The sequence below is a fragment of the Clupea harengus genome, chromosome 14 (genome assembly GCF_900700415.2).
Source record: "Clupea harengus chromosome 14, Ch_v2.0.2, whole genome shotgun sequence".
NCBI lineage: Eukaryota > Metazoa > Chordata > Actinopteri > Clupeiformes > Clupeidae > Clupea > Clupea harengus.
The window spans coordinates 15088999-15116564 of NC_045165.1; the positions used below are offsets into that span (position 1 = coordinate 15088999).

Below are 27566 nucleotides of genomic sequence, written 5' to 3' on the forward strand. Positions count from 1 at the left end.
ATCCATCCCTGAAGTGTTTTTCCAAAATATGACAAGATTCTTAATGAGATCACAACATTTGCCATCTCCGTTAGTTTCATCACAAAGACTGCATTCACAATAGACTTAACATAGCACACAGATTTATCCAAAATGACTTAAAAATAAGGTATTTATTTTTTATCAGCACCTGGGAAATAAAACCATGACCTTGGTGCCTCAAGCACTGCGCTCAGAATATATATCTACTGCACCCGTTCTAAAGATTGGACCAACGTTTCTGCACAAAAACCTTTTGGTTTACAGGAGACATGAAAGCTAGCATGATTTATGTATTAGTAGTTCACTTGCTTGTCAAAAACACCATTTGTATATTCATGCCTTAATTCTTTTCAGTAGCTGGAGACCCCAGTTCTGTTTATTACACCGGGTAGTAGTGCATATGTGTATACTGTCTACATGTCTTTTCAGTGTTCCATACATCGACCAGCTAATGTTCCATGTATTGTGCTAAAATGGAACACTTCCTTTGGAAGTTCTTTTTGCATGGACCGCACTGATTCAAACCAAAAGTAGGTACTTTGCTCCGAGTAATCCTTTCCACTGTGGTGTGTTTGTCCTGCAATGCCTTCTCCATAGAAACATAAAGAGGTTAGTTTCAATCCCCAACTCAAGGCTCCTGAGAGGAGAGTATATGCCTGCTGGGGCTTCTGAGAGGGTAGAGCACTGTCTTCCATTCATGAGGGCTGAGGGATATGTTGGGTTTCTTTGCCACAAGTACATTAGAAAGTCAGTGGAAGCCTTCATGTAAAAGGCTTAAAGAACCTATGGATAATATTTGCTTAAGACTGTTTTTAAATCATTTAATACAACAGAACCTTTTATTTAAAAAGGTTCCTTTGTAGGTCTTAAAGGTTCCCCGCAGTTAGTCCCCCATAGTGCTACAAAATGTAATCAGAAATATAAGTAATCAGAATACCCACAGAGGGGTTCTTCAAAACTATAAGCTTTTAAGCAGAACCTTTCAAGGGTTCTTTGATGGAGAAAATCCGAAGAATACCAAACAACTGCAGACTGTCTTTACTGCATAGCAGAAGGTTGTTTTTTCTCTCGTTAGAATGGATGCTCCTGAGACCTTGGCTCAGTGACGATCACCAGGGCGGCTGCTTGTGCAGTCAAAACACAGAGACACTTGCTGGCAGACTTTGCTGATTTTCCAGACTTCCCTGATGCAATACAGTGAAATCTGATCACAGCACAATACAGAAACGAAAAGAAAACATGAAAACCTGCACATAATCTTGGCCCTCAATGAAAGAAGCTCTAAAATAGTGCTCTAGTCAGAGGGAAGACTTAGGTGTTGGCTTAGATCTCTGCGCCTTGGTATCTCAGGTGTTGATGTGACTTGTCAACAGGAGAAGGGGCACATCCTTTCTCCCAGCTGATAAGACGCTTGGCACAGGGACTTAGACCCACTCTAAACACACAACAGATTAAAAACTCTAGACTTCCTTAAAATAAAAAATAATGTTTTTGTTGTGGATATGATTAAAATATATATTGAATTGTAATATGTGTATTATTGAGATATACATATTTAAGAATGAATATTTTTTTCCTCGTCAAATTGGATGTTCTTAACTTTTTCTGCCCTAACAAGTGTATAGCTGTCCTGTTCTACCTCAAATATCCAGACAGTTTTCAAGGAGAGAGGTGAGCCGTTTGTCACATGCATGTTTCTATATTTTTGATGTATGTTTCTTTACTTAATAAAGATGAAGGATCAACACACTGTGAAGGCCACTGTATCCACATAATCATGACCATAATTGTACTCTGCACATCTTCCGTGTTAATTAACATTTGTACAGTGCCAAGCTTTGAAGAAAGGGGGCTTCTGCCTGCAACGTCTGTATAGTGAACGTTCTTTTTGTAGAGATGAGGCTGAGTACTAATTTAGGCATATCGAAACCTCTCATCTTGAAAAACTGTGTAGCTTGTAGTCACTGAGGTGCCACAAATACAGAGAGGAGGGATAACGGTGCCTGACTGCGTGAGCATGCAATTGTTAAGATGCATTTTTGATGCGCTCCACAATTAGACAAGTGCCTGTGCTTGGCTGATATAGCGAGGCTGCATACTTTAGCGCGCCTGATGATAAACCTACAAAGAGGTTTAGCAGTTTGCCCTTTGATATGTTAATTGTGGAACTTTTCTTTGATCTTTACACACTGTAGCATGCCCCAAGTTCTTCACACCCACTCCCTCAGCTAAAACTCACTTAAAAAAAAAAGAAAGCCTTGTGAAAAAAGGAATATAATGTTAAAAGCCTGCGGAAGATTTATTATGAACCAGATCTACAAAAGTTTCAAGTATCTACGTGAAACCCTTGCGAACATAAAACTAACAATATTGTATTGAGTCGTTAAAGGTCACGGTAACTGACTGACTACAGAATATTTTTATGTGAATGCTCTCTGGTACATACTAAAGGCACAGAGAAAACAAACCCCTCATGCCCTCCAAGGATTTACAGTGTCTATGATTAAAGCGAAATGAGAACGGATCCTTCTTTTTGAGCGCGGGGTACACAGTGTATTGTGAAAATGCCGCAAGGACATTTCTTTTTTTTCTGGTTCGGTCATTCAGAATTCAACAAAGGGCTTGTGGGACAGCTACCTCTGTGCATTCTCAGCAGGTAGATTATGAGTGCCATTGTTGCCCAATCACTGTCAACAACATGTCGTCTCGCTCGCCGCTCCAGCTTCCAATCAAAACCACCACAGAGTCGGCAGCATCTCAAATGGAATCCTCTAAAATAAGGGGCTCTTTTTATTTGTGCTGCAGATTTGCATCATCCAAGTTTAAAGAACAGAAGGACAGTATACATGTATGTACCAGTACACTAAGAATGCAGTGTCACGCCTGAAAACACCAGAAGGAACTAGTTTAGCAATGTCTGTCTGAACTGGAGAATATAAGGAAGCTAAAGACTCTTTTATCAAGAGCAGTAGAGCAGGACTGACTTTGAAGGAGTGGGGAATGCTAACTTAGCTTCAGTCACTGTCTGTCTGTCTGTCTGTCTACCTGAGTTGCATAAAGGTGTTGATGAGGCTAGAATTTGAATACTACACTGGGCACCCGTCTGTCAGGTTTGTGCCCTATGTTGTTCTTGGAGAAGTGTTCTTGAAGAGAGAGAAAGCTCTGGTTGATGCTATTTGGTTGATGCTAAAGTAGTATCTCTGCCTTTTCGGTCAGTAATAGCATTAAAGGGCCCGATGAGATGTCAGGCTGGTACTACCCTGAGTGACAGGTGTCCATCTTGAAAATGGTGACTATGGTAACTAGGGGACAGAGAGTTCAAAAGGATAGTCTCTATTTAACCTCATTTAACAACGGTTGATGTGCATCAATGCTTTTGGGAAATACAACCCTGGTCAGTTCCATATCTTGATCTCGCCACTCCAGTCACACGTGGCTGCCACTGACGGCAGGACGGGGTGGAGTGACACAGACACACACGCCTCCTGGTGGGCTTGGAGTGTGTGAAGTGTCCGAGAGCTCTGGTGGTCGTAGAAGTGGACGCAACCTGTGGAGCTCCCCGAAGCTAGCAGCGATCCGCACCGAGAGAACTCGCACTGGATGGCATAGCCCTCTACCTGCAAGACAAGCACATGCAAAATAATTTTTTTTACAAGAATGTGGTTATTATTATCATTATTACTGAATTTTTTTAAACATTATTATTATAATGTATATTATTATTATTATTATATGTATCTAAATAACATGAATAATGACTATTGTCTCATGGCACTTTACAGAATGTAAATATATAAAGCAGGTCTAGCACTAGAGGTGCAACAGATGGAAGACTACATTAACGGGCTCATGTCAGACAACAGATATTTGCAAAATAATCTTTAAATCCTTAAACACCAGTAATCCATTTGCTTTTTATCAGCATGTTTTCAGAGCTGTTTGAGATCGACTCCATGCCAGGATCACTGTTAGCTACGGATGACCCTATAGTCGATAAGTGGAGCAGTGGGTTCTGATCTGATCTAACACCGCCTGGCCTGAATATCTGACCTTATGTCCTTCATAGCGCCGTCTCTTGTTGATGCGGTACGGCCTCTGCGATGAAAAGATGGCGATGTAGTTCCCGTTGGTCTGTGCTACGAAAGACTCGTCATCTGGGTGTAATGCAAGACTGGGGCAGGTGTATCTCTCCTGCGCTCATGAACAACCAGAGAGTGCATTAAGAAAAGACTGCAGCAGAAATACAACACATAAGGTAACATAAAGGATGCAACAAATGTTTCACATTGAGAAACATGATATTCCCCCAGTTTATATTTAATTAAAAGCCTTAGAGCCTTAGAGTACGTGAATTAAAATATTTCAGAAATGTTGAAATTGCGACCATGTGATCGCGACCATGAATCGCAGGTCTTTACCCAAAAGATAGATTTCAATATTTTTGGAAAAACATAGAGTTAGACTTCAGCATGGGCATCATTTGCCCATCTCACACTGTTCTCACATGAAAGATCTGGTTGGAGACTTTGGCAGTGGTTCCAAAGTCCCAGGCGATGAGTGTGCGGTCGGCCGAGTCACGACTGACTGAGTCACTGCTAGTTACAAACTCCTTCTCTCCAGAGAGGAACAGGATGTCCAGGGTCTGCTGTATCCCAGCCTTGTATGTCCTCACCATCTAAGATTTAAAAAAAAATTTGACAAAAATGTCTGTAAAGTGTTGATGAAACGCATAGTGTACAAAAATAAAATCTCACAATTACTTTTAAACATAGAGCACTGTTTTGGATTAAAATAGTCTAGGCACAGGAATATCTATGTTCAAAATGTAATTTGTATCCATAGCACATCTTTTTTCTGGAAACAGGTTGATGAGTTTCTATTCAGAGATAACAAGGCCAAAAGGTCAGGCCACAGAATCACACAATGAACCAATTTATAATTTAACATAAAAGTCACAAGGTCTGACCTTAGAGGAGCGTGCATCCCAGGCCTTGACCTCCGGACTAAAGCCTCCACAAAGAAACACGTCAGGTTCATTAGGCCGCAGGGCAAGACAGGTCACCTTAAACTGGTTCCTCACTTTAACGACCTCCGAACCTGAGGAAGAAATGCGTCGACGCAAAGATCACTAACTGGAGAAATCTATCATGGCTATAGAGATTGCGTGACCTTCAGGCATGGCAAGCTGACCTTAAAGTGGGACGTTGATCAATGGTGGCCTCCATTTTAATCTAATAAAATGTTCCTAGACAGCTGAGATGTAGTGGAAGGGTTTGTTTCAGCATGCTGAGATCAAATTAATGAATGTGCCAAAGCTATGTGCTGGAAGGAGATTAGATAAGAACATGAATTGAACATATTTTTATTGAGCTGTAAGAAGGGACTCTGTGTTATTGTGACTCTCTCCAAACCAGACCATACATTCTAATTAATAGCTTTTGCTGTGTTCTCTCTTTTTTGCCCCCCCACCCCCTCATACACACACACACACACACACACACACACACACAAATGTAGAGCTCAGAAATCATGCACATCTAGGAAGATAAATGGCTCAATTACCAATAGTCATTAGAGCAAATCACAATGCTTTATTGTTTACCGCCTCTCTTTCAACAAGCGAGCAGACTTCTAGTCCAGAATGTACAGATGCATGCACAGGGACAACAATTTTAGCAGTTCAGTAAAAGTTATATGTTTGGATCAAATTAGACTTCTTTTAAATGAGTTAGTTTTAATTAGTTTTAAATGATCGTCACCATCCTCACATTATGTAATCTAACCTGAAGGTAAAACTGTGCACACATAACAGAATCAGCTGACAATACTAAATAACAAAACCAAAGACTCTGTATGTGCCTCTGGCTAAAATGAGCATGTATCCACAGATACACATGTGCTAAATGTTAATCACTTACACATAGTAGATAGATGAATGAGGATGTTTTTTGTTGTCCTGGGGATACACTTGGGTACATGCATGGGAGAGGGCCAAGTGTTTCATGGCTGTTTGGCTGTTGTACTGCAATAAGACACATCTGTTCTTTACAGGCATCTCCGACTCCGCTCAGGAAAAACAAGACACCGTCGGGGTGATTTCACTCATCGTCATGGGAACACAGCCAAAAGAGTGTGTCTCACCAAGCTGCCGCCAAAAGCCTTTTTGAGAGGCAATGTTTTCGTTTTGCGAAAAACACAAAACCACAAATGAAACAGTAATCTAAAACTGTCAGAAGAGTAGAGTTGAGACTCAAACATACTGTCAAAACATGTTTTGGTTCGTTTGGGTTGCCTCGGCTGTTCATTCCTCTGATGGTGTTGCTTTTGTTTTGTTTTTTTCTCTATGTGTACAAAAAAGTGGGGCACCATATTGCAAGTCATTTTTCGAATATTTGAAAAAGTACCCAACGCTGGTGATAACAGTGCCAAATCATGAGTCACTCAAACGATTGAGGGCCGCATACAACAGAACCTCAGACTCCTTGCCTTCCCCAACAGACTTCTACTGTCATTACGTGCTGCAGTGTGAATGAACAGACTGTCAGGAATCTTTATCGGAAATTAAATCTTACTCCGCACCCTGTGTCAAACAAATCACATTCTATTGCACTCCCGCAGTCAACTCAGCCTTTTTACTGGACGCCTTATAGTGGGCCAGTTTAGCATAACAGTTGTGCAGTTTGTGATAAAAACAACAAATTTGGCAGAAAAACTAACAAAGGAGTTCTAATCAGATTTAGAAATGGAGGCACTTCAAATAGGACTCCCAGGGGCCATGGCAGCCAGATGAGATTTTATCCCATATTACATGATTAAATAAAAATACATAATAACATAAGTTAGTTTTCAACACATTCCAAATCAAAACAAACAAATTAACTGTGCTTATATTGATGATGCATTGCCTCGTTTATTTTCTTTAATTTTGTCTGTTTTATGTCAAACATTATTATGTTAAATTAAAATGTTCAATAGCACACAATTTTACACATGGTATAATGTATCTATGCTAATGTGTTGATTCAGCCATTGTAGGTTTCTGGATTGGTTGCTATAGCAATGAGTATTGACTTCTTAAGATGGTATTTAATGTGTCCTACAAGTTACCCTTTCATTAAATGTTACAACTGGTAATGGTCTACACAATAGTCCACACTGTTTGAAAATGTCTAAATGTTTTAGATGTGTTCCCTATGCCATAATAGAAGTTTCGTAAAGCAGCAGTAAGGAGTTTTTGTCTAAAACTAGCAAGTTAACTAGCTGAAAGCAGACGACAGGACAGTTAGCACTCATAACTGATACGTTTTGGCACAGACCACAAAATGACATAGCTTAGTTAATAACCTGGGCAGCTAGTGGGAAAGACAGGTGTGTTCATCCTTCGTATGATCATATGCTATCAAACTGAACTTGGGCATGGTCTGAGGCTTTCTGAGGCCTTCTTTTGATTCAAGATGTGTTCAAATATTTACTTTTGATTTAAGATGTGTTTAAATATTTACTGCTATTGTGTATTTTTATATTACCATATAATATGGGATTAAAATAGGGGGCCCTATTCGATACGCCTCAATTTCTAAATCTAATTAGGACCCCTTTGTTCGTTTTTCTGTAAAATGTAATGATTTTGTCATAAAAATGCACAATTGTTAAGAGTTGAAAAGTTTTTAACATTACAACTTGACTGGCTTCTGGCCAAGCAGCAGCAGCAGCAGTCCCTAAGCAAAATGGAACTGTCTGTGGCATTGACTGACACAAATAAAGCCATTTCATCACCTATCATGCATCCTTCTTATTGATGAGGCTGTCACCTTCCAGATAAACAATGAGAGATACTCTTTTTTTTAGTTTGAGGCGTGGAGTAAAATCACATTTCTCTTCCTTCGTGTCGTTTAATTGGTTTTCCTGTCGTGACACAGGCAGACGAGGGGACCTGTCATCTGGATGTGCGACTAACGTTTGGGGAGAAGATGATAAGTCATTCTCCCCGTTGCATAATTAATACAGCCTTCAACATTTTAATTAAGAAATGTAATTAGCTTAACTAAAAAAGAAAAGATAAGAGATGCTTCCATTTCACTGCCAGCGTTTGTCTTCCAGAGCCTCTGCAATGCGTCCTCTCCCTCTCATCTGATCTCAAATTTGAGATGGGGAAAAATACAGAGTAAGGTTAAAGAAGCCGCTACCTCCTTTTAACTCAGATCATTAACAGCACCAGGCATCTGATAATGACTGGGAGATTATGTGGCTCCTTCAAGAGAGAAAATTCACAAAAATTCTGCTGAAGTTACTGCTTCAATTCCCCGGGTACCGCAGAGGGGTGGTTCATCTATGCCTACGGGATCAGTGATTAATATATAATGTAAAAAATATATACTGAAATATATAGTTTCCCTGCACTTTACTTAACTTTGAATAAAAGCTAAATCTGGAGAGAAGGATCTGTAGCTATAAATGAACATGTAATTTAAAATGGCGGAGGCACAACACACATTCTGGTTGAGGTGGTTCACAAGAACCCACTCTCGCTGAGGTTGGAGTCAAACAGTGTCAAGGGAAGAGGCAGCAGCTGCCACTTATCAGTAATGCCCTTCAAATAAATCCAATTTATTTCACCCCCCATCTTTCTTTCCCCTTCTCTCTCTCTTTCTATCTCTCTTTCACTCTATCCTTCTCTCCTCCTGGAACTGCTCCATACTCTCCTGAGGCTGAGAGATTCTCTTTTCCTTTTTTATCTTTTCAGTTCAATCCGATTCCTACAACTCTATACTTTGATTACAACATAAACAGGAACAGGATTCCCACAGAGTTCCTATGGAGGGCCATCTTTCTCTTTCTCCTCAAGGCTTTACAATGGTCCAATTAGATAACATATTGACAAGTACACTTTCAACATGTATAACATGGAGATAAAGTAAATTGCATATAATAAAGAAATCTTTTTTTAGAGGCAAACATTGCTTTCGCAAACCTTTTAACCTAAACCTTTTCCACTATCAATTTACATAATTAAATACTCAAGCAGCATGTCTACTACTATTACCCAACACAAATCACAATCCCTTCATAATTACAGTTAATACCACATTAGTGCCTGGGGTGGATGGCATCCTAGTTACAGTGTATTGTTGCAGTCTAAAAGGGAAACTTCAGGATTTTTCAACCTGGGCCTTATTCAGGGCCTGTAGTTGATTGGCCAACAGTGTGGTGCTGGAGTGGGCGCTCAAAGGAGATCGCCTACCTTCAATAATCGACTATAGACACTAAATGGGGTGCTACGTCTCAGAGAGCGGAAGAAGACAGAAGTAAAACACTGACTGTACAAACAGTAATTTTCGACAGTTTCTTTACAGTTATTGAGGTAAACAGACAGAGGTGTATCTTTGTATGGATCCTTTCCATGTTGTCATAATTTTGATTTCGCTAATTGTCCCTAGTAAAAATTTGGACCCAAAAGGGTCTACAATGGGACCCAGGTTGAAAAATCCAGAAGTTTCCCTTTAAGACACGGCCAAGTTATCACTTATGTTCGGTTTAGTTTATTACGTCATTATATGTTCCTGTCACTCAACTGGTGGAGAACAATGGTCATGGGCTCAGTACCCAGGAAGAACGGGTAGGCGGCTTTGGATAACCGTGTATGCTAAACGATTAAATATAAATGTAATGTAAATATTATATACAGTAGAATCTCTGGGATCCCTGAGACAAATGTGCATTAAATATTATTACTCATGTGCAAGCAGTCTGGTTTGTACAGTACAGTTTGTACAGTAAAGCTAGCAGGCTTCTGCCTCAGCTTGTGAATCACAAAGCTTCAGTAAGAATCACAAAGATAACTACCGTATTTTCCGGACTATAAGCCGCTACTTTTTTCCCACGCTTTGAACCTCGCGGCTTAAACAACGATGCGGCTAATTTATGGATTATGATACCTGTGACTGTATACGGTGGCTTTGTGTTTACGGTGGCTTTGTGGAGCTAGGATGCTAGCATGGATGCAGCTGCATGGATGCTTAGCTCCACGCGATTTCTCAGTATCTCAATAACTTAACTAATGTCAAAATAACCACAGTCTACCAGCGTAGACAGAACACAACTCAAAACACTTTAGAAAATAAAATAAAAGTTTACAACAATACAAATCCAGTCTTCAAGTTCTTTAGCTTACTGGTTTCAAACTAGCGTCTGTCTTCAATCTAACGTTCTAGCTTCTGATTGACTCTTGCGACTGTGCGCTCTTAAAGCAACAGTGCACTTATCTAACTGGCAAAACTAACTATTGTATTAGTTTTGATATTCATTTTAGCCTGTGTAAAGTTAATTTGTTTCAATGTTGCGGTAGGCACCTGCGGCTTATAGACATGTTGTGAAAGAAATGTTTCTTTTTAATTATTATCATGATGTGTTTTAGTTTGATATTAGTTAGTTAGTTAAATGGAGGACTAAGCTCTTTCCATTGTTCTGTGAAAGGAAGTTTGAAACTGTGGGAAGAGAAGCTTGGAATTTAGAGGTGTCATGAAATGTTTAGGTTAAGACTGATTTATTTTTGTAGAGTCAGGGTTTTTGAGGGTCTTAGGTAAACATTCTTATCTCTTGGAACCAGAGTACGGGATGGTACAAGGGGGGAGTGTTTTCCTGCATGTTCTGTGATATTGTCTCTGCATAAAGTCTGTTACATGGTACCAGGGAAGTTAGTGATGGGTTGAACAGCGTTCTGAAAGCACTCCATTCCTATTTGGAGGAGTGTAGGTTGAAGAAGCGGTCTAACACCATTCACTCCTCTCTGACAGAGTAAAAGTCAATTATTTATTATATTCTTGGTTGTGTGTCTTAATTCTGAGGTTAATTACAGTCCTAAAAAGGGTGAAATAAATCCCTAACAGTTTGGTCCTTCGAGCCGGATCTCAAGAAGGACCAGATGAACGGGAGCAGAAATACGAAAGCCGAGAAAGAAGGACAGAGAATGACCCTGCGTGTTGAATTGTTCGTTGGGCCGGTTGACGGATTTCTGCCCCCGCCTCACTGCCTTTGACGAGTTCCGAATCCAGATGAGACGCACAACAAGAATATTACGTAAGTAGCCTGGGGTTACTTATTAGAAAAAGATCGGGGATCTTTTTAAAGAGATCCGGGATCTCTTGTTAGCGCTAAAAACTTAGTCGGGGACTAAGAAACCTAGTCCGGGACTATGGTTATGTTGTAGGCCTACGTAAATGATGTACATCTGTGTGTGAATGAGTGTGTGAATGGAGTAAAGTAATTAGGCAAAATTAAAACTTTGGAAAATATCCGGATGTTTTTCATAGACTCAAGAGAAGTATTTTGCTTAATTCAAAAAAACTCACCATAATTAATGAATATGAGATGGTTTGAGGAAAGTAAGAAGGCAAGATGGTTAAAAGAGAGAGAGAGAGAGAGAGGATAAGAAAGTCAATGGAAAGTTAAGAAGAAGATTAAAAGAAAGTGAGGATAAGTGTTATTCTTGTGGAGAAAGAGGGGAAAACTGCAGGCTTGATAAACTATAGAGATTTTACTGTGGCCACGTGAAAACTCTATACATTTTATCTGCTTTGTTCATTTGCACGCACTTTTTAGTCTTAAGTGCGTGAAGGGGGAGTTACTAGAAATTATGTAAAGACATAAATAGAGTGAGCATTTGTGAATGAGAAATTGGGATACTGGCATAGACAGACACTGCGCACGCGCGCAATCCATGTGTCTCATTGAAATAGCCACCAGTGACTGTGGCTGATTTAACAGCACAGGTGGGGAAGGGACACATTGGAATTGTGATCATCATTGTGTATCATCTAATTATCATTGTATCATTATATGATAATGATGGCGATACTGCTTAAATAAAATAATACAAGTGCAGATCGATTTGAGGATGAGGAATTTTGGTCTGATCAACTAAAAAATCTCTATCCAAATAATCGAATTGCATGAATAGCCGCAAGGGTAGAGGCCCGGATTTAAGATTAGATTAGATTCAACTGTATAGTCATTGCACAGAGTACAAGTACTGAGACAACGAAATGCAGTGTAGCATCTATAATGAAGAATAAAGGAGTGGGATTCAGAAGAATCTCAGAGTGCTATAAATATATAGATATTATAGTAATGAATGGAAATAATTCCAGTGTTGCAAGAATTGTATTTGCAAAAACGAGTTCATTTGTTTCATTAAGAGATTGTTTGGTGCTCCGAAGCGAGACTAAACGAAGATTTGACGGTTTGATGATAGGTCAAGTCCTGTGGGGTAAATCGCAAATGTCCGTGTATTTTTATTCAGGGTGTGAACCTGATAGATGAAATGACGAACTTAGTTGCGTTGATGTGGGCATTCAGTCATTGGAGCAAGATTATTGATCGGAACCTAACGTTTTAAATTGATATTTAAAACTAAAATAAGCAAGTGACCAGTTGTTGGCATAGTTTACTTGAAGGTATTTTGTGTAACATCTGTGAAGAGAGAGCATTTAAAATTGCTGAGAGCGCGACGCACATAAAACGAAAAAGATCAGATTAAAACTTTCACTCGTTACCTTAGTAGTGCGCCGTCAGAGGGCATAACAAGAGAAAAGTGGAAATACGAGATTGTGATGTGTTGTGAGCTATTGTATGTGCCAAAGTACTGAGTGACTAACATAGCCCGGAATTATTGTAGATTGTTTTTTAAGACGTAAAATCGCTTACGGCAACTTCGACTTTTTAAACAAGCCTGTGTGGTTGGCTGTTCAGACGGACAGAGAAGCACACGGGTGGGGGCTGTCAGGGGGAACAGAAGACTGGCCTCTGTGCATACTCACACACACACACACGCTGTATTTTAAAAGGAGAGGAGATGAGAAGAATTGTCAACTTACACATATTAGTGTGATTTTATATAAATGGGCAGCGATTAAGAGTCATGGTGATACTTATGTATCAACTGGGGGAATGGTTAGCATAGTACATGAGCACTATACAACATATGGATTAAAAACCTATTAAAAAAATGTTTTTGTATGAAATGTGAGATATGTATTCGGCATAACTCAATTAAATTTCACAGTAGCAAAAGCACTGTGCAAAACAATAAGACCAACTTTTGGTGTGTCACAAATTATACTACAAACTAGGAAATGTAAAGAACCAAATACTGTTCGAGTTTTTTTTGTGTCTCCACAGATACAAGGCCAGGTGAAGGTGAAGGTGACTGGGTGTTCATCAAAATCATCAAATAAAAGAGCTGGTCTGACGACAGGGGGGAGGAAACATATCAAGTGCTACTGTCTACCCCCACTGCCGTTAAAATTGCAGAACGCTCCACCTGGATTCATCTGTCACACTGTAAACTTCGTTCATTTTTTTTAGGATGCGCCACTAGCGTTGAGTAGGGTTTCGTGCCTACTTGAGGGGGTTGAGAAATATAGCTCTTTTCCGTCTTAACGTCACCTAACCTCCAGGGAGCGCCCTGAGGGTTAGAGATTCTGGTCAACATAGTAGAGGTGTATCTGTGTTTATTGTTTTTCTTGTTTATTTGTGTTTATTGTTTTTCTGTATACATTATATAACTTGGGTAAAACAATGTTTAAACTGTTACTATTAATGATTACTTCAGGGGTAATGTTGGGTCTATGGTCCTCTACAAGTGTAATTGAGAGAATCCATAAGAGGTGGATTTCATATGGGGAAAATTAGACCATGGGGAACGTTACTCATCTGTATTTTACTAATTCATGGTATAGATATGCATTTTTGCAAGCGAACAGACTTGATAAGACTAATTGCTATGTATGTACCTTAATGCCAACATCCTACTTTCACCCTAGACTTAAACCAAGGCTACTCTCATTCCAAGCAATGATCTGTGTTGGAGAGAAGTGTGCCCCAGACAACTGGGGCTACAGTAAGCCATTTTATGATACAGACGATACCCAGGTGCAGGATCTGTGTGACAGTACCCACCCACTAGCAGAAATAAAAAACATGCCACAACCTAGCTGTCACCTTAAGTGGCAGTCCATTCCATATTCCTAATGTGTTTTTCTATTAGAGGAACAACGAGAGTAGGCTCTCTGAGACGGAAACAGTGTAATGAAATTGTCATCGATACTGCTATACTGTCATCAAACACTGCTTCCTCAGCCAACGTCGTACCCTGTCCATAGGAACAGGTCCTTATGTTGAGGTTGGAATGCAGGGCATTGCCACTCTGACAAGGGTACCCCTAAGGTGAGAGAGGTATTGTGGTTGTGTGGTAGTATATTGTACAGTCATCTTTTTCCACACTGGGGTGGCGTAAGCGCCCCCGCCCAGGTCATGGACCATTTTTGTGTTGTCAGTGCTATCTCGAGGCAAAGTACCTCGTAAGAAGAGGTTTGCTGTTGAGAAGAATGACAGCGTGTGGGGGATTGACGTGACTGGTGACTAAAAGATTTGGACCACCAGCTCCAAGGTTATTTTGTTTCTGTTTCAGGCCCTATGAGTAAGAAAAGTCATGTTAAGAATGGAAACGCTTAGATAGGTTAGGATTTTGTTAACGCCAACTTAGTTAGTGTATTTACTCACTGCTGCTGGTGGGGGAGTTTTGTGACTGATATCTGTTGTATTTGGATATTGGATTATATTCATAGTGTCTCTGTGACTGAAGCCTTACAGCAAATGAAGGTTGTTATGTGATGCTTTATTACAAGACAAAGTGGTTAATGTTCCTTGGTGAAATCTGGTTGTTTGGTTTACGTCTGGTACATGGTGGTAAATGATGTTGAAAAGTCTGTTCTCTATTGTAGCAATTTGTATACTTTTTGTATTTTTATGATGTGTATTTCTACATGTTTCTAAGTTCTCATGTCTAGTCTTGTATGTACTTCTGTGTGGAGTGAACTGTTGTTTGGAACCATCAAGATGATGATGCTTTAGTTTAATGGTGTTTAGACTAGTATTGTTTTCATGATAAACAGGAGGGAAATGTGAAAGAAATGTTTCTTTTTAATTATTATCATGATGTGTTTTAGTTTGATATTAGTTAGTTAGTTAAATGGAGGACTAAGCTCTTTCCATTGTTCTGTGAAAGGAAGTTTGAAACTGTGGGAAGAGAAGCTTGGAATTTAGAGGTGTCATGAAATGTTTAGGTTAAGACTGATTTATTTTTGTAGAGTCAGGGTTTTTGAGGGTCTTAGGTAAACATTCTTATCTCTTGGAACCAGAGTACGGGATGGTACAAGGGGGGAGTGTTTTCCTGCATGTTCTGTGATATTGTCTCTGCATAAAGTCTGTTACATGGTACCAGGGAAGTTAGTGATGGGTTGAACAGCGTTCTGAAAGCACTCCATTCCTATTTGGAGGAGTGTAGGTTGAAGAAGCGGTCTAACACCATTCACTCCTCTCTGACAGAGTAAAAGTCAATTATTTATTATATTCTTGGTTGTGTGTCTTAATTCTGAGGTTAATTACAGTCCTAAAAAGGGTGAAATAAATCCCTAACACATGTGCGGCTTATTTATGTTAAAAATAATTATTTAAAAAAAATTCAGTGCGTGAGGCTTATATTCAGGTGCGCTCAATAGTCCGGAAATTACGGTAATTCAACACAACTGTGAAGAAGAGCCAATACTGATAGCGAAAATGCTTCCTTCCAGTCTGCGAGCGAGAGCTGCTTTGGATGAAAGCGTACAAGCGTTTGTTAAACAAGGGAAATGTAAATGTTAGGCCTTAGCTTCTGCAGACACAGAAACCTATTCATCTGGGAGAGAGGAAGAAAGAGAAAGGATGTGACTAAGTGGAGGAGAGAGAAACAGAGAGAGAGATACAAACAAAAGAGAGAAAAGGAGACAGGAGAGAAAGATATAGGGTGGGTAGGGGGAAAAAAGAGAGAGAGGGGAGAGAGAGAGAAAGAAGAGAAGGGTAGAAGATGGAGAAGTGCTCAGTCACCGTTCATTACTCATAAGAGTCTAACGTTTCTCAAGGGCTCGAGGAGGGTAAGGAAAATCATGACTGCTTATTAAAGAATGTGTGTGTGACAAACAGAAATGTGCCAATCTACTTGACGTTCTGTCTCGCGTGCTAAACCATTAACATATATATGAAACTGTGGAGGGCGGGGGGGGGGCGTTTTTTAAATTGGGTCCGCAATGTGTGGTAACATTTCGGGGAGCGTTTTAGGAAGCTTTCAGCCCATTCTTGAATTACAATGCAGGGTTCCAACCTGTCCGTCATGCTCTAGAGCTGCCATCATCGTAAATGGGCATTACGGAGAAAAAGGGAAAATAAAATATGTTTTAAAGTGAGAGAGGTTGACAATCGTCCTTGACAAATGAAAGGACCGTGTGGGTTGCACGGCCCCTGGGCTAACAAAGTGGTCTCAGTCCTGCCCTATACGTCTGGTGTGTCAATACGATGCAGCCTTTGCTACAACCGCTCACCCCACCCCCTTAAGGCCAATAGACCAGGCGACAAGTGACACTCGAATGAAGAATGAAGAAAAAACGAAGAAAGTCTGGCAACTGCGCGACATCTGTAGGGTTTCATAGTATGTTGCTGATGACAAACTAGTTCAAGTCCAAGTCAAGTAGTTGACCACTGAAGGGCACATTTTGTCTCTTTAAACTTTATTATTCTATCATTAACACAGAAAATATATCTCCCTGACCGTTATTTAAGTTAACATTTAATCAGATATAAACTTTACAGTTGGCACTGCTAGTTATGTAAGATGCTAAAAACCACAGATTCTATACCATACATACGTATATACTACATTCTATATAAGGCTACTCTACAGCCTTAACTAAAAAGTCAACCAATCAGAGTGAACAACAAAAGCTCTCAACGTCTGTGCCCTTTCAACATTTTTGATGCGTGCGATGAGGTCTTCAACCTAGCAGACACATATTTTATCTGTTTTATGGCATTTTTTGTCGAGCAACACTTGTCACCTGGACTATAAATTGGCATGCACACCTTACCCCTAAGAAACGCTGAGAAATGACCAAGGGACCAGAGTCCCTTAACAGAGCTGCGAAAAAAAAACATGCCCATCATTCTGACTTTGCCGTTATTAGAAGGTGCTATTTTTCTCCACTACTGGAGGGGACAGTGGTGGGAGGATTAAAAGCCACCATCATCATTCACAGCTATCCTACCATTACCATCATATTCCACAATGCCCGGAAGTCTGTATGTGTGTGTGGGGTTAAGCACAGGGTTGTTGGTGTTACCGATGCCATTTACTCGAGCACCGATGGATGCCATCAGCATAGGGGGCTTGAGTACCATCACGCCAAAGATGGATACTTAGGCCATGTCCACACGGAACCTGGATTGCCTGAATCCGGAAACATTTTTGGATCCGGTACTTTTTTTTATCGCGTCCACACGGAGCCGTGTCAAGAAAAATCTGCGTCCACACGGAAACGCTGGAGCGGAGCAGAGTGGTTGAATCCGCTGTAGAGACGTCATGGAGCATGTGCATAATAAAGACAGAAGACAGAAGTCGAGATCCAACTAGCAATCTTCCGATTGCTGAACGACTTCTCTACTACCTGAAATCACTGTTACCACAGCACTCAAACAGGACTAGTTCGAATCGCGCACTTCGCCATAACCCTCGTTTGTGTTAAGTTACCGTTTTGAAACTTCCGTCTATAATAAAAATCATTTCACGTCAGATTTGCTCATATAGGCTATTGCTGACACTTTAAAAAAACGGTTTTGAACAATGGTCTAATGCAAATAGATTAAACAGTGATAGATTAAAGTGTGGCTTGTTAATGTCATCCCTTTCCTAACCAGCTACTTAACAACATCGAGTTCATGTTGTTTTAGCAGGGTTAAAAAGGCTTCAGGCTGAGGTTGCGAGCCGGGTGTGGGGCGTTCACGTGGGGCAATTACGTCATCGGGTTAGAAAATGTGCGGATCGGGCGTCCACATGAACACGGATCTTTCCACTCTGGAGACCGAATTGAAAAGGTTGCGGATTCAGGGACCCACTCCGCCGGGTTCGTGTGGACGGAAGGCAGATATGGACGGGCCCTTAATGGGCCTGTGGAGCAATTAGCCATGGGCTTCTATTGGCAGAATTGACAGCCATGTAGAGGAGAGGAAGTTTGTACTGCGCACTCCTCACCCCCCACCTCCTCTCACCCACCCTCTCTCATCACTCCTCTGAAGCTATCGCTCTGAACACCCATAGTGAAGCTGTAGGCCAGTAAAGAAGAAGATGAAGAAAACAAAAAACAAATCACCTGTATTCTATTAAGCTCACAGCTGTTTTAGTTCCAGGCCATGGAAAAGCTGGTGGGGTGAAAGGCCAATTGTGTGCGTGTCCACAGTGTGTGAGGTGGCTAAAGGTAATTCAAAAATCCCTGGAGTCCAGCAGCTCGGCTTTTACTTTCACGCCTTCAACTTCAGAGCCTCTAATGCCCCTTCATTACTTAACAGGTTTTCAGCATGTGGTAAAGTAGCTTTTACAAGCCCTGTTCAAAAGAAACCTTTAAACTTTTGAAAAGCTTTTACCACTCACTGATTAATCACTCTAAAACCCATTGCGCTGTTTGAGTATATTTTCACTGCAATTATTTCAGGTAATGTATTATTTCTTACTGATCTTTTGGAGGAAATTATGATAAACCTATTTTAATTGAGAAGATTAGCAAATGATTGCTAGGAACCCTGGGCTAAAGCATAGCATTTTGATTGTAAAAAGAAATCATACAAGAGTTGAAAATGTTTAACCCAACAAGAAGCAGCTATTGGTTCTCAATGGGAACAATTTGTTTAAAGTGCTTAGGGACAAACATTTTGATGCTTACTTTCCTAATGGCTGAGCATGTCTTAAAATATGCTTTACAGTCAGCGATGATGTGAACCAACACTGCGTGTGAGTAGAGACGCCATCTGAGTAGAGATCATCTGAACTGGTGAAATGGCATTACGATGTAAATCAGGCGGAAAATTAGTAACTGAAATGAGCAGAGAAAACGGCATGGCAGAATTCCCCTTTCCTGAAACAGAACATCCTGAGCAGTGAACTGAATACAACTGAACCGAATGAAGCCAAGCTTTTGAGCGTTCCACCTTAACTGCACCCCAGGAGAGCCAAGTGTTCCGTGCATACCTGTCTCCACGTCTGTCAGCGTTGCCGTGGTATCAAAGGAGCCGGAGAGGAGGCGTCGGCCGCAGGGGGACCAGCAGGCATCCCTCACGGCCCCACTGTGGGTGGAGATCACCTGCAGGCACCGCCCACTTTCTGCACCATCCCAGATCTGCCACGTCAAAGGACGGAGAAAAAAAAGAGAGAGAGACACGCACAGTCAGCTAATTAGTCACAATGTGCATTTCTGTTCCACATTCTGCTACACTAATGAGGATTTTCGCACCGAGGCAAACATGGTTTCCTATGGGGCTTCATCACAAACTGCATGTCTTTCTGATTCTAAATTTAATTCCTTGTAACAAGGAGGAGACTGCATGAAGGGAAAAATCTGAGGAAAAAGTTTTTTTGTCAGAAAAAAATTAAAAATGTGATGAAATCCCTGTTGCCCAACCTACATTCAAATGAGAGAATCTCAAGTAGGCACTTCCCTACCTCTCTCACCCACACATAGAAGTTCATAATCTTCATATCAACACAAACTGTTGTTCTTGGGAATGTGTGGCACCTCGATGGGATTGTTTTGTCACAGCTTATTCTGATCTTCATTCTGTGCACGTGAATGACACTTTTTCTATCACTCTCTTGGCAACCCTGCCTCTTGACAAACATTTTTTTAATGAAACAAGATCTTAACACGTTCAAGCCTAAACTTATTACAGATCGTGGCAATTAAATTTCCTCTCATTTGATTCTCTCTCTCCGTCTCGCTCCCTCAATCTCTGCATAAATGAATGCCAATGTTCCTCACAAGGAACACACACACACACAGAACACAAGGAATATGGGTATGTCTGAAACTGAGGCTTGGCCTGCGGAGAACTCATTGTGCTCATCTGTTTTTTGTTGTGCAACAAGGCTGTCAACAAATATTCTATAATATTACGTAATCGAATTGTGAGAAAACCCCAGACATTCGACCGGAAAATTAATATTAGATTGTGGGGGGGGGGGGGGGGGGGGGGGGGGGGGGCGGAGAAAAGCAGCACGCGCACGGCTGTCTGTCTGTCTGCCTGCCTGCCTGTCAGTGCATGATGGACACGAGACACACACCACTTTCACTGACTGAAAAAGAGGTGTGGGTCAAAGTGAAACAAGCGAATAATCCAGCAAAGGCAGAGAGTTCACAACCCAACTCTTGTTTGGAAATACTTTGGATTTAGGTCAATAGATCAAAATTGTGGAACCTTGATATAAAGTCCCGTAACCTAAATATTTATTTTTTATTTTGTAATGTGTAGGTATGTATGTATGTTGTGCTGGTTTGGCCTCTTATGGACATAATGCACAATATTCAAATGGTTCGAACCAATGTGTTTTTTTTTCACTTTTTTTAGAAGGAATAACTGAACGTTATTTTAGGCCTATTTATTATAACAGTGCTAACTCTCAACAGCATCAAAAAAATGTCTTCTCGTGCTGATACACAAACAGACCAATAAACACACTGAAGAGAGCGTGAGAATATGAATGAGAGGCGTGCAGCAGAGAGAATCCCCCTCTGCATGCTCAGCACTGGACCTCCAGGTCACATTGGTAGCCATGTAACATTGCTATGCATTGAGTGAAGCCTCCAAACAGACAATCCATGATGTGTCTGCTCAGTATTCCCAACCATGCAGAGAGAACCGGGATATGTGAAATGAAGGATTACTGGGAGTAATGGAGATGACTTCCTCCTCCTTCTCATGTGACGCTTTGAGGCTGACCTGATGTTCCCATACCTCCAAACAACAGCTGAGTAGTGTATAGTGTAGCTCAACTCCCAGGGCTCGTGTCGTCAGGCTGCGGTTAAACACACTGGTAGTGAACCATTGTCCCCAGAGACATTAGTGGCAAGTGTGTGAACTCGAAAGGAAAAATCTCATTGATGTTACATGAGTCCTGGTGAAGTCTCTCTGGTGGTCTCTTTTTCCTCCCCCAAAACACTCACTTCACCTCACTATGTCATGGCCTATTTATCAACTAAGCACTTTTAAGAGTATCTCAGAAGAATGTTTGGTCAGTTGACCAAAACATTTTCATTAAAATTAAACTGTGCATTATCAGTCAAGTAAAATATATTGTCATCATATGCGTAATAGGTTCAATGCCTCCCTAATCCCTAACCCTTATCATTAAATTACGCTGCACATTACTGCCCAAGTACAACGCATAGCTATCATGTGACATGCAGAGAACTGCACACCTTTACGTATTGCTGTTTCAGCAAGCCTACGAGGCCTATACTTTAAAAGGGTCTGTGTGCTGGGGCGAGAACACAATGCATGAAGGACTTCATTATACACACATGGAGGATCTGTAAGACACACATCATTGACCAAAAGGGTAACTTAAGCTAAAATGTAAAAAAGAAAAAAAAAGAAACATTTATGGCCCTGCTTGAGATTTGCTGATTGTGAGCGATTGGACCAGTAGATAAACTGTTATGTGCTGTGCACTGGGCCAAATTAAACTCTTGTTTAAAACCAAGAATATACACCTTTCAGGCAGCCATTCATCTGGGTAATGGGGACAACTACAGGCAATGATCATAATTCAGGAAAAAAAAACACTTAACTATGCCTATTGTGTGGGTGTATAAAAAAATACTGTTTAGATTTCATGGTCTGACCATGAAAATGTCCACCACTGCTGGAAACAGAGCGACTCAAAAAAGCATTCAGTGGTGGCAAAAAAAAAACACTAGGCCATTCATGTATTTCAAATTCATCCTCAGCATCCTATTTCACAGAGGATATGAATGGTAGGTCAGCGTAATCCTAAGAACCATGGCACGACCACCCCTCCTCCCACTCAGCGCCCACGGGCACAAGATCACCTGGCAACAGCCTCGGCGAAAGGCAGCAGGGTCTTTGTGGTGGAGCTCTCGGCTCTGCACGCGCCCGTGCCCTGTTTTCTGCCGCCTAACGGAGGCGCGGGGCCATAGTCTAGATTCCGTCTGAAGCGAGGAGTGAGCTGGAGTGGAGGGGGCGGCCAGAGGTCCCCCGGGTCATCGGACCCTGAGGAGGTATTAGCGCTGAGGAGGTATTAGCGCTCACACTTACGAGAGTACTGGAATAAGCTATCTGAGTGTGGACACTTGTTGGTCTTCAGCCTCTGCGGAGGCGTTGGGAGTATTGGCAAAACTTAGGCAAAGGTTCCTACTCTAAGTGTTTTTCCCCCCAGGTTGGAATGCAAAGATGTAATTCTTTGCCATTAGGGACGTGACCCAGCACACCTCATGATTGTTCATATTCAACCAACCCATCTTTCTTTGATATATTCAGATTCTTCCTTATACTGGGATTTGTATTGATTTTTGTGTGGAGGTGTTGTAGTTTTGGCAAAATGCTTTTCCACAAGTTGGAATGCAAAGCAATGATTTTAAATTAGGGACATGAACCAGGACTAGGTTGTGATTGCTAGGTCACAATTCAATGATATGTTGTGATTCTTCACTATACTGTGACTGCTATAGATTATTTGACAGAAATACAGTACATGCTATAATAGAAATAGTATTAAGCCAAAGGAGAACTTGACATACAATGGACTGTGAAAGCTATTGATTTTGGTATCCTAATAACCTCTCAATACATTCAATGCATCCAAAAAAATAAAAATGAAAGAGCGATTTTTGGTGTAAGATATTAGTATTGATACAACCACTATTAATCATTGCGGTGACTATATTCCTTTCATGAGCTTCTTGCATCTAAAATCAATGGCCGCCGTGACATGGTCCTTAATTGGACATTTGCAGCACGCTGGCGGGGCCCACAGACACGTGGGAGGAAACAAATGCCTTTTAACACAACACATAATCATTTAAGAGCTCCATCATCAATATATTATGGGCTTGTGTGCTTTCCCTGAACACATTAAAACTACCCAAGTAAAAATGATTTTCTATGGGCGTTAATGGTGGAGTCCACGGTTCAAATCCAATACTCTTTTTGTCAAATTCAGTGAATTGCTCCTCACAGTCCTCCACCTGTCCGTTCAGTGACAAACCTCTGGTGTTCGTACACAGCCCTGTAAATGGGAAACAAACATAGTGGCTTGGACGGAGCCATAAAAAAATTCCAGCCAATCAACATGTTACTTCAGGAGCACAGAAGGGTGGGCTGTAATTTGACATTAAACATAATAATATAATAATTTGTCATAACCAACAATAACCAACAACCTTTCGCAAAAGACACTTCCTTTGAAGGAAGGCTGATGCGAGGTCTCAGTGATAACAACAGACAGTTGGGATGGGGCAGTGTTCTACGTTCTGGAATATTCTAAGGATTCCCACACCTGACGGCTCCCTCGGGGGCAGATCTCCACAGGGGCATGGAGAGATAAAATGCGTGGGAGGCTAAATGGGGAGGATAAATGCCCTTGCTGAGATGCCCCAGGGGGTGGACTGACCTCTCTGGGCCACGGCCTGTAATTGAGTGGGTGGTCTGGAGGAGCGAGGGCCGGACCTCCGACGTGCCATCTTAGCCCCGTGCCCCGTCTCTCTCTGTCTCTCTCCCCAGGCCGGGGCGAGGGAGCGAGGGCCTTTGAAGATCAGTGGGCCCTCTCCATCAGCCTGTTTCATTATTGAACAGAGTGCTGAGCTGAGCATGAAACAGCATTCGAAAAGCGGGACAGATCTCACATCCTGCCGTGCGACTGACACCACTGACATGTCAATGTCAACAGCCAGCAACTTTGTAAAAACATAATGAAAAGATGAAAAATAGAAAAGAAAAATAGAAAAGAAAATGGAACAGTAAGAAAGGAAAATGATGAGGAAGGAATTTAAAAGAGAGAGAGCGATAGGAAGAAAAGGGAAAAACAACAACATTTAAAAACATTTTAATGCAGTGCACACACAGGGGCATCTGACATTGAGAGGCTTAGGAAGAGTGATATGCTGGCTCAGAAAATCAATTAGTCAATACGGAGCACTGCACACCATTAAAACAAAACTCAGATTTGCAGCATAGACCATGTTTTGATTTGAAGTGAATTGATACAAAGTAATATAAATTCAGATGTTAGTTGGGTAACTGATTCTGTGTACACTGAGTCAGTTGGGAATTGTGATTGGAATGATGATATCCAACTAATGGTATAATGTCAGCTCATGGATTGGTGTATAGTTAGAAGGGACTTCAAGGCATTTATTTTTCTCAGTATTTGTCAGGTTGTTGAAATCATAAATAAATAAATAAATACCATAGCCTGATGCAATGTCGGGCATTTGTTAGTGAGCATCTGAAAGGTCATGTTGTTGTTGTTGTGCACTGAGTGCAACAAGGGAGATATCCTTCCAGGGCAACAACAGCCATAAGCAAACATGTTCGCTAGATTTTAGGTTGAATTCTAGGAGTCTCTATGAAGAGAAACCCCAAACACACTGGAAAGATTTCACCACTGGGACACAATGAAAAGTGTCTGACCAATTTGGTGAAAGGACATGCTTCCTACAGAATGTGAAAGCCTTTTGAGAGATACACATAATAAGGGACCATAAACAGACTGCAGACTACACTATGTGCAGTGAAACAGCGCCTCCAAAAGGCCATTGAGGAACATTAACCAAACTCTACGTCCTCACCCAGTTCACCCAGTTCACCCAGTTCACATCCCTATGAAGGAATGAGGAGTTTAATGAGCCCAGAACTAAAAATCTAAAAGGCTCTAAAAATCTGAAGATGTCCATCGTGTCTAAGCACAAAGTAACACTAAACACTTGTCCTTTTAAAGTGGCTCCATGAACACAGAGAAGGTAACGGTTTTTTTAAGAAAAAAAAAATAATCTAATCTCCCTCACAATTAATCTCCCCAACAACAAATGCAGTTGCTGCTAAGTAATAGTAAACTGCTACTCCTGTGACCACTGCCAACCAAGACAACTGCTTAGGCAATTATAGGGATGACTTTCAAAAGCCCTGCACATGCATGTAGAGATATTATGACAGTCACAGCAGCTAAGGTGTGGCGTCACAGGTGTTTTGATCAACATAACAGTGTTTGTAAAGAATACCTGCCTTGATTTTGAAATGCAATGAGTGCATAGCCTACACTGACCAGCACCGACCCAGGGGTGATTCATTCATAAATTTGAGTATAACAAGTTAGCGATAGCAGGGGATTCAGTGCTGGGATGGCACAGAGGTAAAGTGGCAGCATCTGCAGAACTGCCCCGAGTGAGTCTCCACCACCTGCTCTGTGGCTCTCCCCCAGCTGTTGGCTACAGCTCTGCTCTGCTCTCGCTGGTACTCCTCTGCACAGACAGAGGCAAATCCCCCTCATGAATATTTAAATTGTTAATTGTACCGTGCCTGTCAGGAGGCCTCTGACAGCTCGGAAACATAATATCCCCCGGAATGAAAATATTTAGTCGCTCCGCACCTGTGTCACTTAACCTTTCCGGAGGAAACCGATGAACTCTAATCCCCCCGGTGAGTCGAGATAGTGGCGCTGTGGCTCGGCAGGAAGTGGTACCCTTGGGTCCTGACATAGATTCTCTGACACTTACAGGGCTGTTATTTCTTGTATTTATTTTTTAACAAAGAGGGTTCTGCATTATGCAGAATGGTTCATTGTTATGAGCGGATCTCCCTAGCCTCACTAATAATAGGTTTCAGGCTCGACTGGGGGAGTGGTGATGGCCCGAAGGCATTAGCACAGACTCCAAGAGCCACAGCAAAAAGCAAGTGCCTGCTCTTGTTTGTCATCCATGATGATCGTATTCATCTTGAAATTTAGGTTTTAGGCATTTGGTCAAAGGGTTTGCACAGAAAAAAACGTTCTGGAACTTTTTAAGACACCCTTGTGGTAACATGCTTATCCATGCCATGTTTAGATACCTGAAACATGTTAATGGGAATTTTGTGACATACTTGTACTAGTAAGCACAAGTACTTTTCTAGCAGTCCTTACTAGCACTTTCTGAAGCTGAATGTTTATAACCTCTGAATATCTTTTATCCCTGGCATCATACAACTAAATCAGTGCCAGCAATAACACTCCTTACCTTGACTGTCCTGTCCATTGAGGCAGACAGGAGCAGATGGCTGGTGTGAGGTGCTGGGCACCACTGCACCGTGTTGACCGGTCCCTGATGAGCCTGGAGCTGTAGGTGGCAACGCCTGGGCAGCTCCATCCTGCCTACCTTCTGTCCCAAAAAAGGACGCACTCTCTCAGACACCTCGGAGAGCATTCGTGAGCCAGAGGCCTGGCTGGTGGTGGTGTTGGTGGAGGTGCCCTTGACAGGGCCGCCTCTGACACTTGGCCCTGGCGACACCCTGTCATCTGTTGGCGCCAGTTTCTGTCTTTTTGGGATGTAAGGTCTCACTCCCGCTGAGGAAGGTGCAAGCCTCTTAACAGGGTTTGGACAAGCAGGGTTCTGTGGTAAGGAATGGGGAGGAATTTGTAACGCTGTCTTGCAACTATCCACTAATTGTGGTTGTTGCCATGGAGGAGATTTAAACGGCCAGAGAGGTCCAACAGAAGTTGTATTGGTGCACTGTCTATCCTCAGGAAGCCCAGTTGCAGAGCTGCCAGGACTTCCAAGAAATTGCTCGACCGCACTGTCACATTTTAAAGTGAAGCTGACACCCTCATTGTTCGTGCCGGATTCCTCATCTGAATCTGAATCTTCATACGCAACTAGAGACAAAAACGCCATGGTGTAGTTGTGTTTGGGTACTACTGTGTGAAATGTGAAACAATCACCGCACTGCCACCTGCTGGAGAAATAACTATTATTACACAATGCTCCAGATCCACCCTAACCTAGCCTTCGACAAAGTACAATATACTTGGCCTGAGAACACCACACTTTTGCTTTGATAATATGCACATTTCCTCATGGCACGATCAACAACAAGACCTAAGTCTTCAACACTATAGCAGTGCTGCAAAACAGAACTGCTTTGACATAGCTCATTGCTAGCTATGGTGGGGAAAATACGGACCACCTTACAGAGAACTGCCTTTAACCACCGATATTCACCAGTTACCAGGCAGCCTAAGGCAACAGTAAGCCTAATATCGAAAACTTCCCCGTTTTGACCACTAACGTAATTCTTTGAATTATCTGTACTACAGCCATTGCGATGATATTTGAATTAATGTGCGTATATGTCCGGGTATGGTATTACTTTACATGTGAACACTTCCGGCTTTGCGGTGTTTACAAAATAAAAGTTTTAGGGAAATTACATACAATGTGAGTGATAATCTCACTGCTGTGAACGCCTGTGGTATGGAGGAGACTTTTGTTGTAGCATTTCAGCATTGTCACGCCATAAGACACACAACAGGCAACATCCACCAAGTTACAGTCTGTATTTATGGCCAACATACTGTCTTGTTGTATTATTTATAATGGAAACTATCATGGTGGTATTTATGTCTCCTTTTGTGTTTTATAAAG

The 27566-nt window shown here is 41.4% G+C and overlaps 1 protein-coding gene across 1 annotated transcript; it reads right to left on the reverse strand.

The window, feature by feature from the left end:
• Positions 1-133: 133 nt before the first annotated feature.
• Positions 134-27317, reverse strand: wdr25 (WD repeat domain 25). Its single transcript, XM_012836648.3, has 6 exons — positions 26163-27317; positions 19127-19274; positions 4988-5118; positions 4526-4696; positions 4072-4212; positions 134-3638 (listed from the first exon to the last, which is right to left on the reverse strand). Exons 1-6 carry the CDS (start codon positions 26814-26816, stop codon positions 3417-3419), a joined length of 1467 nt encoding a protein of 488 aa, XP_012692102.2. The 5' UTR covers positions 26817-27317; the 3' UTR covers positions 134-3416.
• Positions 27318-27566: the final 249 nt, after the last annotated feature.

Coding starts and splice junctions, on each gene's coding strand:
- wdr25 (XM_012836648.3), bottom strand. CDS start 26,816: ATGGCGTTTTTGTCTCTAGTTGCGTATGAAGATTCAGATTCAGATGAG. Junction 19,275..26,162: donor CAATGGACAGGACAGTCAAG/GTAAGGAGTGTT, acceptor TTGACGTGGCAG/ATCTGGGATGGTGCAGAAAG. Junction 5,119..19,126: donor GCTGACAGACGTGGAGACAG/GTATGCACGGAA, acceptor TTTCTTCCTCAG/GTTCGGAGGTCGTTAAAGTG.